The sequence below is a fragment of the Lagopus muta genome, chromosome 1, assembly GCF_023343835.1.
Source record: "Lagopus muta isolate bLagMut1 chromosome 1, bLagMut1 primary, whole genome shotgun sequence".
In the NCBI taxonomy this organism is placed as follows: Eukaryota; Metazoa; Chordata; class Aves; order Galliformes; family Phasianidae; genus Lagopus; species Lagopus muta.
The window spans coordinates 54,812,584-54,832,518 of NC_064433.1; the positions used below are offsets into that span (position 1 = coordinate 54,812,584).

General features: G+C 37.6%; 2 protein-coding genes across 6 annotated transcripts in view; one reads left to right on the forward strand and one right to left on the reverse strand.

The window, feature by feature from the left end:
* SYCP3 (synaptonemal complex protein 3) lies at window positions 1-12,438 on the forward strand. 4 transcript variants are annotated; one of them, XM_048960772.1, is made up of 10 exons: window positions 1-819; window positions 2,320-2,347; window positions 2,419-2,563; window positions 4,114-4,189; window positions 5,181-5,215; window positions 7,084-7,201; window positions 7,733-7,832; window positions 9,482-9,580; window positions 12,081-12,185; window positions 12,328-12,438. In XM_048960772.1, exons 3-10 carry the CDS (start codon window positions 2,434-2,436, stop codon window positions 12,379-12,381), a joined length of 717 nt encoding a protein of 238 aa, XP_048816729.1. In that variant the 5' UTR covers window positions 1-819; window positions 2,320-2,347; window positions 2,419-2,433; the 3' UTR covers window positions 12,382-12,438. The 4 variants fall into 4 exon arrangements, with proteins under 4 accessions (XP_048816729.1, XP_048816721.1, XP_048816740.1 ...); XM_048960764.1 differs by lacking the exon at window positions 2,320-2,347; XM_048960783.1 differs by lacking the exon at window positions 2,320-2,347 and having other exon boundaries at window positions 1-640.
* Window positions 12,294-19,935, reverse strand: part of CHPT1 (choline phosphotransferase 1) — an 18,557-nt gene continuing 10,915 nt past the window's right edge. Inside the window, exons 4-9 of one of the 2 annotated variants that reach the window (XM_048960670.1) lie at window positions 18,681-18,765; window positions 17,186-17,317; window positions 16,455-16,613; window positions 15,739-15,864; window positions 15,246-15,356; window positions 12,295-12,407 (exon numbers count right to left, since the gene is read on the reverse strand). In XM_048960670.1, the coding sequence (XP_048816627.1) occupies window positions 12,363-12,407; window positions 15,246-15,356; window positions 15,739-15,864; window positions 16,455-16,613; window positions 17,186-17,317; window positions 18,681-18,765 (658 nt within the window). In that variant the 3' untranslated portion in view covers window positions 12,295-12,362. Of the gene's footprint in view, window positions 12,408-15,245; window positions 15,357-15,738; window positions 15,865-16,454; window positions 16,614-17,185; window positions 17,318-18,680; window positions 18,766-19,935 lie in introns of both variants that reach the window. The other variant, XM_048960676.1, reaches the window with a different exon arrangement.

Consider the following 19,935-nt stretch of genomic DNA (forward strand, 5'->3'; position numbering starts at 1 on the left):
GGTGGTGTATCTTCATTGTACAAGCAGTATTCAAAGAATGCTTGGTTGTTTTTTTTTGTTTTTTTTTTTTGTAATTGGGTGTACAAAATGTATGTGCATATGTACTGTAAAATACTTGGTTTGCTTTGAAATCAACTAAAATGTGATGAAAGGTTTGTCTGTTTCTGTTTTGGAGTACAATGAAACTCGCTCATTTTGATAAAATAGCCATTAATGCTTATAAATCCTTGTGGTACTTATTTTCTTAAAACTTTCCAACAGTAGTAATTTTAATATTAATTTGATGCATGAATGGGTACTCAAAGTACAGTCAAACTTCCCGACGCTGTAAAATGCGCTTTTAATTTAGGGTTATGTTTTGTGCTGCCGCTACTTAATACGCTGGAACGTGCAGAAACAGTGGAAGCCACTGCTAACAACCAATGGCGGGCAATGGCAACTGAGGTACAAACGCGAGCGCGCCCCCACCCGCTGCGAGCGTGCGCATGCGCTCTTGCGCTGCCTGCCGTCTTTCCCGCTTTTTTCTGGCTATCGGGGTAGCGGGAGGACCGCGCTCAGTAGCAGGCAGGCAAGGCCAGGGAGGGCTGCGGGGCGAGGCAGGGCAGGTTCCTTACCGCCTGCTGTGGGGAGTGAGTCGGAGGTAGGCACGGAGAGCGTCGAGGAGGCCGTCAGCAGGCAGAGGAACGAGTCTGAAGGGTGGCTGGGTGGGGCAGGGCACCTCGTCAGCTGTGAGGCTGTGAATGGGAAGCAGTCCCGCGGTTGTGGGTCTCACAGATACTGCCTTATTTCAGATCTTTGCAGGCAGAGAGAAATAAGGAGGTGAGTGCTTCTGAAAAGTCGTCGTTAAATACACATCTGTGGCTTGGGAATGTTGGAATCTACTAAAGCAAGGAGCTTTATCATGATTATATGGGGCTGCAGCATTGTTTTATTGCATCTAGTGCTCTGTAGTCTGGTTTTTCAGTACAAAGAAAGATGCCTGTGTGCAGTGTGAGATGCATGTAAGCTGCTGCCCTGCTTCCATCATGTTTTCAGCAGCTGCTGAAGTCATTGAGGCTTGGAAGTTGTGCAGTGCCCCTAAGTTTTCTCTCACTTGAGGATAATTACAACACAAGAATTTGTGATCTTCCAATTAGCAACAAAAGGTGAAATTTTAATTTCAAGAGAATTTTAAGTTCTAAACATCTTGGGTTCATGCTGTATAGCGAAGCATCAACCACTGAAGAAGCTGTGATGTCAGAAAATGTTTTTCACTTAACAGCTTAATGTGATTGTTTTCTGTATATATGAGATATGTGGCTTAAAAAAAAAAGTTTTTATAGCTATGAGCAGCTAGTTCAAAATATAAGTATGGAATTCAGGTGTGTGCTACAGCTGTTGCTGTTGGAGGATCTCCCTGCCCTGGAAATTCTGAAGATCTTTACTGGAGTTCTCAGTTCTGTGTAAACTTAATGTTCAGAACTATATTTCCATGGCCTTTGAAAAACCCGTTGTTGTGTCTGGCTGTTGAGCTGCACTGAGAAAGAAATTTCTCCATTGCTAAAGCTTGGAAGACCAAGTACTTTGTGCTTGTTTTTTTGTTTGTTTTCTCTATTGGTTCCATCTACTATGTAATCCTGTGCTGTTTTAGGTAGGTTATTTAAAATTATATGTCCCGTAACATTGAATTTGAAATGCTTCATGCCTTTTGCTATGAGATAAGGCTAAAAGAAAAAATATTTCAGTGAGGTCACTGTATCCTGCTATTTTCTGCTGCATTTGTATATGATTTCAGTTATTGAAGTCCTAAGGAAAACATCTTATTTTTTTCCTTCTTGCATTTAATGGCAACAAATATACTTTCCTCCTAAGTAGACATTTTACTTCCTAAAATAACACATGGAATATATAAAAATGAGTGTTACTAAAGGAAGTGTATGTGTAAAAACCCAACTATGGAAGCTGCATCAGAAACTTACAAAGAGATGCAATGGCTAAAAACAAATAATTCAGACAGTGAACATTGACCAACGTTAAAATTTATTTTTCTGCTCAGTAAGGAATGGCTGTAGAGTCATAAATTTTTCTTGAGCATTTATGATATCTGTATTTTGTAGGATAGAATATCAACACAGCTCTTTGGGAAGGTGGTATCAAATCTGAAAAAATTACAGAATCTTACCAGGCAGGGACATTATGAGCAGTCTGTTGAGAGCATTCCTTGCTTTTCAGCATAAGAAGTATGATCCCATTATCCTTGCTATTTTTGCTTATTTTTTACCTTGCTCTTGAAAACAGTGTCAAGGTTAATCCTGTGTGACTACTTGGGTATCCTTACAGGTTACAGGGGAATATGTAGCAGCTCAAGGTAAACACAGAAACACATTTATCTTCAAAATGCGGTGGGAAAAGTTATGTTTCAATACTGTGCCTCAATAGGAAGAAAATTTCGTTATGGCACCATCAGGAAGAAAGCATTCAGGAAAAGCTGCTAAAGCAGCACAGGAAGAGCAAGCCAGATCTGCCTATGACTTTCAGGAGGAAAGGAAAGACCTGAGCGGATCAGAGGAAGATATTAGAGAAGGTGCTTGTCTGCTGATTATTATGATATATATATTTTTTTTCTTAAACAAGGTTTGTAGTGTTTCCACCTCTGAGCAGATAGGAAGATATTATAGGTCAGTGAACAAGCATGCTTCCTAATGCTTGTGAGAGTTTCCTGGTGTGTGGTTTGGATTAGTAAGAGAACACTATAGAGCTTAGTGCCCTGCTGTGTCTTGAACTTATTGTTAATTTCTTTATTAAAGCTAGATACTATTGCTAGGCTGCATATAATGCTGTAGGGTCAGGACAGAGAAGGAAAGCTCTGCTTGCTTGGACAGAGAGCAGAATTGGATATAGGGCAGAGCTGGGGTCTCACGTTCGCAGAGTACTTTGGGAAGAATCTCAACAGAAAAAAAGCAAAAGGTACAGACGGCTGAGAAAAAATGAATGGAGGTCAGCCAAGGGATTCTCATTTAAAGTTTGAGGGATTGTAGCAAAGAGTGGATTTAAAATACAATTCTCATTTTTCAAGTGATATTTTTTTGGCAAAGTTTGATGTAACTTCTGGATTTTGTCTTTCAGCAGTCATCTCTGGGTTTTGTCTCTCTTCCTTTCTCCCCCCTCCCCCCCCATCTGTCTAAACTAAATCCTTTTCTTCATTTCTATAAGACAGTGAAATGTAAGCGCAAATAATGAAACTAGCATCTTGAGTGTTGCCTGTGAAGTTTGCTGTGCTGCTTTCTGTGAAATATCTGACAAGTCTGGTCAGTATGTCCTAAGCTTCAAATAGCAGTGGCCACCCAGTTTGTATTAGCTGGTGTGTGGATCAGAATGTACATTTCTACAACCTCCTGAATGAGGGGGTTTGCAAAATTGGGAAGTAGGTATGGCATTGGGAAGAATCTTTTTCAGTTTTTGTTTAGTTTGCCAACGTAATTTCTCTAAGAATAGCTGAACAGCCTTACAACATTTATAGATGTCTTGTTTTCAGGATAGCTTGTATGGCTGTGTGCACTAATGCTCACTGTTTAAAAACAATCCATATTTCTAGGTATTCTTTCACAATTCTGTTTTTGTCTTGAATTAGTTATAATCTTTCTTGATCTTTTCCCCCACCTTTGGTAACAGAAATCTAACAGCCAAGGTTTTATTAATCTATTTTGAGAGAATGTAAATATATCTCTCTGTGGTTTTGCTTCCTTAAAAGTCAGAGTACACAGTTTCAGTAGTTAGGGTAAAATGAAATGCTTGTAAGTCTCTTTTTTTCCCTGATTTTTAAGATCAATTTTAGCTTTCTGATATTGTTACATTGTGAAGCTGAAGGTAATTGTGTAGCTGTAGACTGAGGAACTCCAATTAGTGGAGACCAGCACTGAGGAACTCAGGGCAGTGCCAGCTCAAATCCAGGCATGTGGAGTCCATCGCTGTCTGTCAGTTCTTTGCAATCAAGTGTTAGGAGCTGGATGTGTAAGGGATGGGATAGATGTTCAAAGAAGTGATCTTAGTGAGAAATAATTACACTTCCAGGAATTCAAAAGGCCCCACAAAATATAAAGTATCTTTGTAAATCTTTTTGAAATTTACATTAAGGTGAAACACCAGTAATGGACAAGCATGGCAAGAAAAGACCTATGGTGACTACTCATGTGGTTCCAGATGATATGGGGTAAGGTTTAGAATATGCTTCTTAAAAAAAAAAAAAAAAATTAAGTCCTTAAATTTTTTTAATGGTGAATTTTTTTAAAAAAATTCTTTATTATATTTTCCCCCTCTGATCTCAGTTGCTTGAAGATATTAACAGTATTTAAAATGATCTAAAAAATACATGAAAAATATTTTTGATAAATGGAATGAAAGTGAAAATTTATTGGCTAAATAACTACAATGCAAAAGTATGTGTTGCAGAAACTCTTCTTGAGATTAAGGCCGTTGAGTTGAATTTTTTTTTCTTCCTCCCCAAAGAACAGTGGTATCCTGTGGAAAAAGTGAGACATAAATACATAAACACAGTAACTGTTTTGTCAGCTGTCATACCACTGCTTTACACACTGCTGATACCATCTTAAGTGCTATAAAAACAACCCTGCAATCATTTATCTTGGATGGTTATGTTGTGTTTTTTTTTTTGTTTTTTTTTTTTTTAATTTCAGTTACATTAACTTTAATGAAATTGTTCTTTGTTCTTTGATGCTCTGCATACCTTTTTCTTTGGGGATGGGGGAATGATTAGCTTTATTTACCACTCTCTTTCACTCAGGACCTTTAAATGCCTAATCATAGAATCAAAGAAGCGTAAAATGGCCTGGATTGAAAAGGGCCACAATGATCACCTAGTTTCAATCCTCCTGCTATGTGCAGGGTTGCCAACCACCAGACCAGGCTGCCCAGAGCCACATCCAGCCTGGCCTTGAATGCCTCCAATGCCTCTTTATTGAGAAGCTGATAGATTGTAGTAACCTTTTCATCAAGAAACTAATTCTAAAAGATTTTTTTGCAGGAGGGGAAGGAGGAGTAAGTCTTATTTATATGTTGTGGAGCAGTAACAGCTCTATCACTGCTTACAAGTAACAGGCTTGTGATAAAATTAGTTTAAGGGATTTACATCAGGTCTTAATCAAAAGTCCAGAAATGCTCAAAAATCATAAACTATTTTTTAGGGGTGAAGTACAGAATATGCTGGAAAGATTTGGAGGTAAGTACACTCATATTCTAACAAATTGCAAAGTAATGTTTAAGTTACAGAATTGGCAATAATTCATTTCTGCAAGATAACTTATGAGATTTGAATAAAATGGCTGGTGTTTGTAGCACTGCCTACAGCCAGTTTGCAGATGAGAACTAATGATATGTCTGGAGCAGATGGATAGAAGAGAAGGGCATAACTGTATATAAGGAGAGAGAAAAGTATTGTGTGGACTCTATTATAAAGGAAGAAGGCAAAGATGCATGAGTACTTTTGATGATCAATTCCCACTTTAAGGAGTGGTTGAGAGGCAGTGATTATATCACAGAGAACGTACAATGTGAATTAAAAATCCATTGCCCTTGTTCAATTTTTTGTTGTAAGAGTGGTGATTGCAAGACTGGTGTGAGGAAATGAAGGGCATCTAAATATGAAGCAGTTAAATAGAAAAAGTAACTCAAATTCAAGATAAGGAAAGATTGTAAATTGTAGCTGTGATAAAATGGAGCTAGAAAGGTAGCAGTCTGCACTGCATCTGCAGAAGTCTAGAGAATCTGGGAATCTGTAGAAATGAGAATTTCAGCAGTCAGAAAGGAGAGTAAGAAGTTTCTAGCACAGCCAAAGAATGAGGGTATTTAATATTGGCCATGTAGTGTGGAGGGATTTGTTTGTGTTGCCTATGTGGATTTAATTAAGTCATAATCAAGTGAAATCCTAGATGGCTTTAGTTAACATTCAGAATGATGAACTGAATTCCAGACAACTGGCAGCTTAGAGAAAAAGTTCATTGCACTCACAATGAATTCATTCATACAAATTGTCTAAAAAAGCATCAGAAAGGGAGAACATTGTAATGCTGGCATTACTCAGTATCTGGTTGATAGTTTCATGTATGAGATAAAAAGTAACTACACAGTTGTTGTTTGCATGCAAATCTCAAGGTGAAAGAGTTTGAAGAATTCTTTAATTAAGGAATTAACTTTTTTTTTTTGCAGTTAATATACGTGTTAGTATGCTATTTTGGATCTAGCAGTATAGACAAGAGAGGGATTTCAGTGTTTAATATTAAAAAGCTGGGATTGCTTTTTAGTCAGGACTCAGAAGATGGAAGGAAAATAATGAATCAAAGAGAGGATTGATTACTGATTAAAAGTAATAGGGCTGGCAGTAGCAGGGGCAGATGCCTCAGCAAATTAGAGATGTTTTCCAAAGGCTACAGTAGGGAAGGAAACGCAATTGCTTTAAACACTAACCTTAAGCTACCTGTGACTTGTTCCTTAGATCTCCAAATGTAAATTAAAATGAAATGAACATATTAACTTACATTAACCTGAATACTTCTTAAAAAATACTGGAGTCTTTCTGATGTATAAGTAGTAGTTTGACATTCATTCATTCAATATGTTGACAGTGGCAGTAATCCTACACAACCTCTTATTTCTGAAATCTAGGCAATTTGCTCGGATATTACTCTTAAAACATTTGAGCCAATGTTCTTTCTTGAGAAAAATCTAAGAAGCATTGGCCTAGCTGAATTAGTGGGAGGCCTGGAAGTGTTAAGCTAATTTTGTAGTGAAATAAATGAGGAAAAGGGGTGATGTCCAGTTGCTGCTCCAGATGCCTGGTGTAAGGTAGGCTCTATGGGGGGAATAAAGAAGCAGCTCTCATACCTGTGCCAGCAGAAGGTGGAGAAGATTCCTAATTTAGCAGACATGAGCCCAGATCATGTGAGCTTCTTTCTGTTAGAACACGCCTTGCTTGCTTTTCCAAAGCATAAATTCATCAGCATCTTTAATAAAATGCTCTGGTGTCCAAGTATGCTTAACTTCTAGGTATGCTTAAGGTATGCTTAACTTCTAACTACTCTTTGATTCTAGCTGACATTAACAAAGCTCTCTTAGCCAAGAGGAAAAGATTAGAAATGTATACAAAAGCCTCACTCAAAACCAGTAACCAGAAGATTGAACATGTTTGGAAGACACAGCAGGAGCAGAGGTAACATTTACCCTTGGTTTCGAGACCTGTGATGTCTGATACTATAAGCAGAGCAAATTGTAAAAAATAAGATGGAAAAACTGCAGGACTTGCAGCTGTCTTTTTGGTTTTATATATTTGAAACTTGTATTAACCAAATGTTGTTTACATAGAGAGACTACAGCATCATGAACTAAAGAATGAGCTGATTTTCTTTTCATTATAAACTTGTCAATGCCAAAATCTGTAATTTGGTTAAAACAGTAATTCTGTAAAATGCTGACAATTCTGCTGAGAAAATTTTGTTGTTTGTTTTTAATCTGTTTCATCTATCAGTGCTGTATCACTATATAAGTACTTATGTGTGAGTGTTCCTTTTTTATTTTTCTAAAGCATGATGTTCAGTTAGGGACAGATTCAAAATAGCCTTTTTTTTTTTTTTTTTTTTTTTTTTAATTCACACTAGCTCCTATTCTGTGCATGTAGAACCTTTGTCTTTCCTTGTCGTTCTTCGGAGTGTTTGTAGTACTTACAGCCAACATCTGCTTGTAGGCAGAAGCTCAATCATGAGTTCTCCCAGCAGTTCCTGACTGTGTTTCAGCAGTGGGATGTAGATGTACAGAAAGCAGAGGAACAGGAAGAAAAACTAGCGGTGCGTTTCCAACATGGGATATGTTTCACAGTGTATTATTCACAGGGAGACCCCCAGTGTCACATTTTCAAGTGCAACAGGACAGGGGCACCCCTTTTGGGGAGAAGGAAAGAAAAATGACCCAATTAAGATAAGGAGAGAGAACGTATTTACTACAAATGGTAAAGGAATGTAAGGTGATGATAAGGAGAGTTACAATTAATCTCTCAAATGGGAGAGAGATGTTGTCAGCAACTGCGAGGCAATGCAACAGAGAAAGGAAGGCTATGACCATGCCTGAACCAGGAAGCCATGTCATCTCTATCACCCAGAATTGTAGATCATGTGGAGGCCCTTGCGAAGTGTAGCATATCTTCCTCTTGGAGAATCAGAACTCAAGTGAGACTGCTAGAGGGCATGAGACTAGGAAATGCAACTGTACAGTGCACTGTGCCTCTACACCCAACAGCCTGACACATGAGGCTTCACAAGGCTTGTGAAGGGCTTGGAGAATATGCCCTGTGAGGGGGGGCTGAAGAAACTGGGATTGTTTAGTCTGTGGAAAAGGAGGCTGAAGGGAGACCTTATTGCTCTCTTCCAATACATGAAAGGTGCTTACAACAAGAACAGGGTTGGTCTCTTCTCACTGGTGACAGGACAAAGGGAAATGGCCTCAAGCTGTGCCAAGGTAAATTTAGGTTGGATATCAGGAAACACTTCTTTACAGAAACGGTTGTTAAACATTGGAATAGGCTCCACAGGGAGGTGGTTGAGTTTAAAAGCTGGATGTGTTTAAAAACTGTTCGGATGTGGTGCTCAGGGACATGATTTAGTGGAGGGTTGTTAGGGTAGTATGGTTAGGTTGTGGTTGGACTTGATCTTTAAGGTCTTTTCAAACCTGAGAGATTCTATGATTCTTTGATGTCATGATATGGAATACTGATATAACCAGGTCACCCAAACACGTAAAGATGTGAAAATACTGTACATAGTTCAGACAAACACATAACTCTTCAGAATTTCATTCACCTTTGGTGGCTCAATAAATGTTTGAATTTGAGAATATGTTTCAAAGTGAAGAAAAAAGTGAAGTACTTTATTTCAAGTTTATGAATGGGAATAAATGAAGCCCTAGGCCAATGTATGGCCTGAGAAAAGCTGAGGTGATTTCAGAGAAGAAACTGATGTGCTGATTCTGAGCATGCACAGACTCTGCATGGGAAGAACAAAGGAGTACAGGAAAGTGTATCTAAGCAAGCATTGCTTAAAAATATGTCTCCACGCAATAAATCTATGAGAATTTCATGATTAAAGGAGACAGTGGAATACAATCACATGCTGTTGGTGAATTTGTACCCCCACTATGTTTGCAAGTTCAGCACATCTCCCTTGAATACTCTCAGATACTGTGTTGGCCAGCTGTTCTCATAGGATGTCACAGACTTCCCTTTGGAAAGGCCTGCAGGTGACAGCTCAGGGCTTAATTCAATCTTTAGTCCTTTTATTAATAAAAACAAGGAAAACTCTCCATGCAGGTGTCTCAATTCTATGAGCCAGATTGTTAATGAAGGTAGAATCTTTTCATTCTGATAAATGATAACCAGTGCTGCTGTCAGAGTACTTTGGGTCAACTAACAGCATTTTTTTTTTTTTTTTTGCTTCTGCTTCAGAATATGTTTCGTCAGCAACAAAAAGTTTTTCAACAGGCAAGAATAGTTCAAAGTCAGAGACTGAAAACTATTAAGCAACTATATGAGCAATTCTTAAAGGTACAGTAAGTTTTCATTTTAGAAGACAGCTGATGCTTATCACATCATTAGGAAAGCTGTAGTAATCCATCCTTTCTGTAAAACAGAAATTTAATGTTTGCTTAAGGAGGGACAACAGCTTGGCATGAGTCTTCATGCTAGTTAGTTCTCTTTCTTTATTTAAAAATGAGTTGTTCTTTCCAAATACACACACATACTGTGCCTGTATATGAATGCTTTATAAAGTGTGTTCTTGCAGGGGTCTGATGGGCTTTCCTGTTTCAAATATTTAACCCTCAGAGCATGCTTTCTAACCCAAAACTTTATATAGACAGTCAAATTATCAGGTTTCCTGTCTCACCTGTCCCTCAGGTTTTTTGTACGTGTTGAAAAAGTGAAAGTCAGCCATAAGTGAAAGTCAGTCATAAAATTAACGTTTTATGCTGTAATTTACTACTTCTAATACTGCTGGCACGTGCATTCTCCATGAGAATTTGATGTCAGGTTTTTTTTGGTCATGAACCTTTCTAGCTACTGCTGCTTCCTGCAAGAAAAATGCCAACAAATGACTTGTAATTCTTTTAAAATTATGTAATTATTGTTGTTTTTTTTTTCTTACTGCTTCCTTTTCCTCTTTTCTCCCTAACCAATACTGATTTGACAGGGTTTTCCTTCCTATAAGCTGGTACAAAAGGTAAATATTTACTCAGAAACTAACTTGAAGAATCTGACAAATAATGGCTTTTGGTGAAAATAGGTCCTGCAGGATGGTTTCTGCTCAGTCCTGTTTCATTGCAGAATCACAGAATGGCCCAGGTTAGAAGGGACCTCAAGGATCATGAATCTCCAACCACCCTGCCACACACAGGACCACCACCTTCTCCATTTAATACCAGACCAGGCTGCCCAGGGCCCCACCCAACCTGGCCTTGAACACCTCCAGGGACGGGGCATCCACAACCTCTCTGGGCAGTCTGTTCCAGCACCTCACCACTCAAAGTAGAGAACTTGCCCCTGACATCCAACCTAAATCTTCTCTCCCTCAAAATCATTAAAACCATTTCCCCTTGTCCTGCTGTTATCTACCCTTTCAATGAGTTGATTCCCCTCCTGTTTGTAGGCTCCTTTAGGTACTGCAATGAGGTCACCCTGCAGCCTTCTTTTACCTAGGTTGAACAAGCCCAGCTCCCTCAGCCTGTCTTTGCAGGGGAGGACTGGCTGGGCTTGTTCGTCCCAGTTTAACTTTCCTGTTGATTTATGAATAGATTTTGTATTTGCTAGCAGCCCCTACAAGTATAATTTTTGGACACTGCTTACATAACGTGCTGTATTTTAAACACATAAATAATTATCAGCCTTTTTAAAAAGTGGCTGATATGCTAGACAGCAAACAAAAAATGACTGAGTACTCTTACTCCAAATTTGGCTTTTAATAAGAAAGACAATTGCTGAAAGTCATCTGATCTAACCAGCAGCTGATCTAACAAGACTACTTAAGAGTCTTTCAATTATCTCTAAAGATGGTGACTCCAGAGCCCCTCTGGACAACCTGTTTCATTGCTCAGTCACCCCATCAGTGAAGAAGCCTCTCCTGATGTTCAGAGGGAACCTCTTGTGTGCCAGCTTGTGGCCTACTGTCCTGTCTCTAGATGCCACTGAAAAAAGCCTGGCTCTGTTTTCTCCATCCTTCTCAGTTACATATACAATCTGATGAGCTCCCTTAGAGCTCGTCTTCTGCAGGCTGAACATTCCCAGTTGTCTTCCTTTCCTAACTGTCCCGTTTTGAAATTTGCTTGTTATGTTTTTTCAAGTCAGGCAGCTTTGACAAATAAATTCAAAACAGAGGAACACTTTGATAGTTGAAGTTTACATTATAGGACGTTACAGAGATGTTCATAAACAATAGCCATTTTAAAAGGTCTAAATATCTTCAGCAAAGTTTAAAAAAAAAAAAAATTGCAGTTTTTCTTCTCAGAGAAGATCAAAAGGTAAAAGTCAAGCCTCAAATATGCTTAACTTTAAGTACAAATCAAAGAAAATGCAGCAATGTGCATTCAGTTAGGCAAACTATATGAGCAAAAGGGAAGATAACCAGTGAGCCTTACCTCAGTTTATTTAGAGTGAAATGTGCAAAGAGGAGGGAATGTAACATTTTCTGTAGTTGTTGCTTCAGGTCTCCAAGGTTGTCACGATATTCAGCTGTACCACCCCATACTTCCTGACAGATACATCTAGACTTGTAGAATTGTCATCTTTATTGAAATGCAGGATAGTAGCTTACACCTGGTAGATGCTGAGTGGAAAGGACTGTTTCTGTCACAGGGTATGTGTTGTTTAAGCAGCGGTGTAGATTGGAGTCCTATACAATTTTCTTTTCCAAGTTCATGACAAAATTCATCTGCAACTGTCAGTGACCACTACTGCTATAAAAATCGAACTGTGATCTGAATAATGGATTGTCTGTTTCTAAATTGAACTTCTGATATTGAGCATTCTGAATTAAGATTATCTTTAACTTCAGAGCATGGAAGAGCTAGAGAAAAACAATGAAACTCTTCTAGCTGGTGCACAGAATGAACTTCGCAAAGAAATGGCTATGCTACAGAAGAAGATCATGATGGACACTGTAAGTATCAGTAGTTATAAAGAACTTTGTTAAATACAAAAATAGAACATTCTATAAGGAAGTCGTTAGACATCATTTAATTAGATTAAGGAATCATATTGGTATGGCATCTGTTCAGAATAATCTCCTTTTCTTGTAACAGCAACAGCAGGAGATGGCAACCGTTCGCAAGTCTCTTCAGTCCATGTTATTCTGATGGCTCAATGGAGAAACAACTTGTACCTAAGTAACACGATACAAGTATAGGCGTTAGCCATAAAGAACTTTATCTTAAGATTTAAGTGTTTTAAAGTTCCTATTAAATACTTTAATGGATTGTTCTAATCTGGTGTCTGATAATGTTGTAAGAGGGTATATTAGTAAATCTGTTTCTAAGGGGAACAAACCCCTAACCAATTATGGTCTGCCCAATTACTATTCACTTTCATTAGCAGTGGACTGTTCGATTGTTTCACTTTTTATAATGCTCAATTGAAACAACAGGTAAAATGAATGGGAAAAAAATTGAAGTTTTGTATAGAAACTTAACAAATCTGGGTACACTGCAAATAGAAGCCTTTTACAAAAGCCACAACTTCAAGACTTTCACAGTTTCAACATATAGCCTACAGACCTGTCAGTAGTTAAAGTTCATGGATTATGAAAGGTGGTTTAATGATGTATGTTATGGTAAATGAAACATGAGGCCTTTTGTTCAGGCCATTGTGATTTCTTTTTACCAATAAGAGATGTATCGACTGCTGTAACTTGTCCAAAAAGCAGATTTCTTTAATTGAACAATGAGCGTAGTACCACAGCTTGACAGGACATCTGCTCTAGTAAGCATAACTGAATATTACTGCATGCGTTTTGGGTTATATATTTTTGCACACTTCTGCTGAGGTAATCTAGCTCACTTACTTGAAATGGAATATTAATTTTTGCAGTTTCAAATGATTAGCAGTTCAGGGAGGTCTGTTTTAAGAATGAAGCATTTTTCATTTATGCATCTCATTGCAGTCAGTGATTATAAATTAAAACAGCCAGCCTAGCTTGCATTTGTAGTTTGTTTTTACAGAAAGTCATTACACTTGAACATCCACTTTTACAAATTAGGTAGTTCCTAAAATACGTGTTGTTAGGTTTCATATAATAGTAGATAACACAAAAACCACCCACACAAGCAGATCTGATTACTTTAAAACAATGTATTTCAAAACCAGACCGTACAACTTCTTATCTGCAGCTTACTAGGATTTTTAGTTCAGAACCAACATATCTGATGACTGCTCATCAGTGCCAGGAGACAGATCAGTGATAGCTAATTTACAGAAAATTCAGTTTGTGGGTTGCAACTGGAATTGAGCAAGTAGCCTGTATGGAGCTGTCTTGTGTTGTGTCAAATGGCACTCAGAGACAGAGCAAACACAGAAATTACATTGCTAGGATGATGCATGAGGTAGTATGGGTCCATGGTGAGTATCAGATAACTAGCAATGCTAATTTTAGCTGTGGTGTTCAGTCTCTGCCCTTTAAGGATAATTAGATGATGCTATGCTATACAGTTAACAGGCTTTGCTTCCTCTCTTCTATACTAGGTTACTTGTTGCCATTACCTCTTGTTTCTGGCTTTTTTCTGCACTTGTTTTCTACCATTTCCTTACCTCTACCATAACTTTACAACTATTTATACCTAGTACTATGCTACATTTTTGAGGTCTCGGGAACATGTTGCACAGTATTTTCTGTCTTATATCTCAGGCAGGCTTTCTGAATTCAGCAGCTAGGAAGCTGCAGTGTAATATTTTTGCAACAAATAATAGCATTCTTTATTGTACAATTCAGTAACATCTTTATGAACCTTAAAGCTCAGCTACATGGCAGCAAGTAAAAGTGACAATGTGTACATTCAGCAGCTTTTCACAAAAATAATATTAATGTATTACCTCTTTAAAGGAGCTTGAGCATTTAGGTTTTGTGTGCAAGCTGTAATTTGCTAGTACAGACAGTAAGCTACTTTATTTTGTCACTAACGAAAAGAAAAAAGGCTGATATTAGGACTGACCTTCTATTTTGTAGAGTTTTACTATACATAGGTTTTAGTTCCTTATAGTTTTGTTTGGATAAAGGATGGTGACAGTAACAAAATAAATTAGATTACAACAGAAATTAATACAAACAATGGCAAACACAGTTCAGAGGGAATTAGTTACACGCAGGTAGGTTGCACTGTCATATTCGGGTGTGTTGCATTGTCACAGTCTAACAGACATTAAAGTTCAAGGAACTTAGTCATTCAACTTACACAGTTTCACAGATAAAAATTAGGGTAGGTGAAGCTACAGTCCTCCAGTACCTAGCTGCCCACAGCCTAGATAATGGGTACAATGAGGCAAACCTTATTATAATCACAAAAGCAGAAAATGCCATTAGAAAACAGCCTCTAAGCTACAAGTGTGTTTAGTAACAATAAGCTAGATACTAGAGAATGCATGAATCCTAAAGGCACTGCCAACAGTATCTTGAAATAGAGAACAAGAAAATTTTCCTCTATTTCCTTCATCTTACTGGTGCACTATCTTGTTCTTTAGAACTTTCAAAGCAGATTACTAGTTTTACCTCAAGGATCCCTCATTTTTACCAGTCTTGACAACGCAGTACTGTATCCACCTCTGACTACCATTTCACAGTAGAATACTTCAGAAACTCATGTTAGAAAATCAGTCACTTGCTTTAGGAAAAAATAATTCTGTTCTGTAGCACCTTGGTTTGCAGCTTACAGTCTGAGACCAGAAGTACATAATTAAGAGTACTTAACAGGAGACAACAAAAGTTTCAAATGTGACAGTTATGGTATGAAGTAACAGCTCCAATGTCTAAAACACTGAAACAGAATCTGCATGACTTTGTATTTAGTAACTCTAGCATCTGGTAATTTCTGGGATAGCATGAGCTGTTTTCTCATGAAACTAGTTTACTGAAAAGCTTAATCTGTTTTCCCAGAGAGGCTGCTTCGTTCAGCATTCTGCTAACTGTTTATTTTCTCCTTGACCTATTTAATCAGTCAGTATGGTTCTGAACCTGTTCAGGAGCTTGATGAGATGAAATTCGGAAGACATGTATATGAAGATGAGCAGCAATCTGTAGGCATACACCAGTGGCATATCTCAGCATATCAAACAAGGATATGAACTTAAAAAGAACAAAACAGAACAGGTTAAGAACATATTTCACAAAATTGTCTCTGCTATAAATTCAGCTTTAATCAGAATATATCAAATTTTATGAAGTTTGATATGCACTGCACAGTTTGTAGTTAGAGTAACATTAAACAAACCACCTGAATTAAAGCAGAATTACAAAAAAGGATCCATAATTTTACTTTCAGATCTCTTTTCTGAGGAAAGAAAGCCAATTAGCTCCCAAAGCATACGGTTATGCAGTATCCTGGCACTCTTTCCACAATGACAGGTGAAATTGAGTACATCTGAAATGGCAGAGTGGAATGATGGAGACAGTTCTCAGTCCATTCCTTTATACATGCCACATCAAAAGTATAAAGCAGAATGCTTACCAGAGCTATCCATAGAACAACATATTCATCAATGACACTGTTGAAGTACTGGTCCAAAAAGAGAAGTCCTGGTCCAATAAATGCAGTGTCTTGAAGACTGATTTCACTTTTTGTCATGTGAGCCACCTATTAAAAAAAAAAAAAAAAAACAACGACCACAAAAGGCACTACTGTGAGATCACTGTAACTACCACAAAGCCTCCACTTTAAGAGAAAGCACAGTGTCCTTACCTTTCACCAGCCTCTTTGAAGGGCCCTCTGGAAAGCAATCAGCAGGCAGGTCAAGAGCCTGCTGCTCTCTCACAGTTTCTTTGTCAAGGGCTAAGTAACCTGTCTGCAGCTTGCTCAATCAATATACAGCACTTCAATCAGTGATATCAGCTATTTGAATCAAGTCCTGGTGGTTTTTTTTTTTTTTACTATTACATAGGAAATATAACACGTGACCTTCTGTGCTCTTTTTAGTTACATCTATCCATATGTACTTGAGCAATCAGCAAGGCTAGTAACTTGTAAGCTAGCAAGCCCCCCCCCACACACACACATCAGTATCATATTTAATTTCTATAGGAGACTAAGCCTGTGTCAGTGTGTAGGTCATAACATAATGTGGTAGCAAAGCAAATCTGGAAAACTTGCACTGTGCTTACTGCTTCAGAATGCATCTGTTAAGCCAACAACTGGTTGATGTTTAGGGCTGAGAGAAGATTCCTTACCACTAACTTCTGTGAGATTTTAGCATTCACAAATCCAAATGTCAGGACATACAGGCACGGATGTTTCTCAAACAGCTGAATTGTAGATTTTTTGTAGATCACAGTGGCCAGTGTGACAAGTAGCCCAATGTGGACACCTGGTGAAAGAACACTTGTTCCCTGAAATACAAAGGGAGAGAAAACTCTTCTTTGGCTTCAATCGCACAGCAAGACCAACATTTTATATATAATAATATATATTAATATAATACAATAATAATATAAAATTAACATATGAAATATAACAATAATATATATTAATATAATACAATAATAAGAATATAAAAACCAATATATTAATATATACAATATATAGTAATATAGTATAATAATATACATATAACAACACCCACTGAATGAAAGCAATTAGAGCTGTCAAATCTTAGGGAAAGTCCATTCGCACTGTGCTACTGCTACTAATATCCTTCATGATAACCTTTGATCAACTTTGAAAGAAAATTCACTGCTGCTTCCTGTGACAGAAGGAATGCAGTAACAGGTACAGAGAAGACAGCTAAATAAGTCTTTGCTTTGACCATCCAACATACTCAGATTAACAAATAAGGATTTCTAATGTGTGAAATTCATATGCTTGTCCGCTTAAAGAGACAAAACTCTTTTGATTACCTGGAGTCTAATAAATTACGAATGTAAATTATTCAAACCCTATTTGGAACGTTAAAACAACTTACTGCTATTGTAGATCCATTCTTTCCAACCCCTCCACCAAAGATGACGCGGAAGTAATTGAAACATGAAACTGCTGTTCCACACAGTATGCCAACAACTGCAAAGAACTTCAGTTCTAGGCCTATCAAATGCACCTTAGCAGGAAAAGCAAGAGAAAGATATTGAAGGTCACAGATACCAGCTTTATTTTTGCCCCTCCCCCCCCCCAGGAGGTGATTAAAAAAAACAAAAACCACCACACTACTGACCCTTACTAAGGAACTGTTTTACTTGCATGACTGTCTTGCTGAAAATAAGCTCAGGAGGACAATGCTTGGAGTTTATTTCCTTATTAAGAAGGCATCACATTTCTTTTAGGAATAAAGTCAAATTCAAACAACTTCTGGCCTTGACACTGAACTAGATTTTACTGCATGTGCTTATAATATTCTTCAGGTGCTTTTTTTTATTGTATAAGCAAAAGCTTGCCACAGGCTTGCTCCACCAGGACATGGGAGGGGCAGGAAGGACAGTTCCTTCCCTCTCAGTGGGTACTGCAATACCAAGCCACAGGAAACACAAACGCCATCTGCCTGCTTTGTGTTTTAATACTCATTTATATGCTGTATCTTTGCACTTAAAATCGTCTCTGGATGAAAATTTTTGTTAAACAGTTACCTTTCAGAATCAATTGTAGTTTCAAGGAAACTTCCAAAGGCAGCAGAGGATTTAAGAAAAAAGAAGTAGCAATAAATTGAAACCACTGGCTATATTTTTTAATATAGATTGTTTTGAGATACAGCATAACTGTCACAGATTTTAATGTTGAAAAAAAAAGCAACTGTAATTCATTAATATTTAAAGTTGTTTTCCAACGTGAAAATAACTCTGTGTGAAAATAGAGCAAAAGCGCCTTTCAGGAAACAAACCTCAGCTAAATAGTTTCTAACTGCTGAGTAAACTGGTAAACTAATTTGAATTACTGGTCTAATGCACTTTTGTTGCATGCTAAAGTGAATATTTAAAGATGGAGTGAAAGCCAGAGATAGGCAAACAAACGCTTTTGGACAGAAAACAATTCTATAAATATAGGATGTATGTTTAAAGTCAGCTCTGACATAACCATTAAAAATCAGTACGTCTCAACTGACACATAAATCTGGATTTTCTGCAGTAACGTAGATTTGTTAGATTAGAACAGAATTAGAATAAAAATGCCAGTCTTGCAGTAAAATACACAGAAGTAACAAAATATGTGTTAAAGCTTCACTATGAGCAGAGTATTAGTGACAGATCAGTAGTTTGCATACACGGCAGATGGAGTCTTTTTTCCCTCTACATAGCTCTAAATTTGTGCACAGCGAGTCACACCATTACATCTCAGTTACCTACAACGTAAATATAACCCATAGTTGTACAGGAAGCCCAGGCAGAACATCAGACAACTGGCAGGGGTTGATTCTAGTTGAACTGCGTAGCTTCGATTACCATAGGAAATGATGTACTTTATACACTTACCTTATAGTCCCATATTGCTGTTCCACAAAATGCAGATACCAACAGCAGCACCGTTATGGCTATTTGAACTTCAGTTACATCAACTCTAGGGGGAAAAAAGTAAATGTTAGTGATTCAGTAAGGTTCTGTTTGCTTTAAGTGTAGGGAGATAGGGGGCAGAGAGAGCAAAGTAAAATTGAGTTATTTCAGATTACCCCTTAAGCCACAAAGTACATATAGAATGTGATTTTCTTTATCTAAGAAAAATACTGTTTGGAGGCACACATTTAAAATGGAACTATGTGCTTAACCTAGAGCAAGCTGAATGCAATTTTCACAGGGAAACAATGTTTAATGAATACACTGTTAACTATTTTAGAATTTTGAAAAATCTACGGACTTCTTATGCAAGTAACCATGTTAAATATTAAGTTCATAGAAAACACACTGAAAGTATCATACAGAAGTAGGCACCACGAAGAGCAGAATGGGACAGATGGGATTTCAGAAGACACTCATCAATGACATATTGCTTTTTTCCATAAAACATTTTATAAAACAAGCGGTCTTCAATCCCTTCTATAGTCGAGACTCTGAATTCCACTGTTATTGTTCTCAGACATGGCAGCCAATCTATCTTACTGTCTCTAATTTCTGAAATATTTTGAGAGAGCTCAGTATGTAAGTATATATATATACACATACATTTATATATAAGTATGTATTAAAAAAAAAACCCAGAGTACTAAAGTTACTAGCAAGCAGTAACAATAGATGTTTAAAATATATTTCCATAAGTAGTTAGAACAGACGTGCTACTTTAAAGCGCTGACCAAAATCAAGATGCATCATTCCCTGCTTAGCCCACAAACTTTGCACAGGAAGTGGTGTTTTTTTAAAAGGGGATGGGAACCAGCTCCTGGCTAATGGAAAACACTTATCTGATCTTGATATTCACAATAACTTCAAACTTTTTAATGTAAGATAGTGACACAAAATATGCCAAGTTCCATTGCAATCTTCAGACTCTTAGAAGAGCCAATGTTTTATGTACAACTAGATGATGTGCTGAGATGCTTGTCATTGCCAAAAGCTGTAAGTAAGAAGGGGCACTCTTTTCTCCCTCCTGTGTCATTGTGCTCCCTCACTTCTCCTAGTTGTGGGCACTGTTCTGACTGTAAGATGAACCAATTCAGCTTGCAAGTCTTGTGCGAGTTTGTATTTTCTACCTGTTTAGTAAAGTGACAGGACTCCAAGCTGAGTCATTATATGTGCC

Excerpts from the sequence above, each read along its gene's own strand:
- SYCP3 (XM_048960772.1), top strand. The coding sequence starts at position 2,434 with ATGGCACCATCAGGAAGAAAGCATTCAGGAAAAGCTGCTAAAGCAGCA. Across the intron at positions 7,202-7,732 it reads AAGACACAGCAGGAGCAGAG|GCAGAAGCTCAATCATGAGT; the intron begins GTAACATTTACC and ends ATCTGCTTGTAG. Across the intron at positions 7,833-9,481 it reads AACAGGAAGAAAAACTAGCG|AATATGTTTCGTCAGCAACA; the intron begins GTGCGTTTCCAA and ends CTTCTGCTTCAG.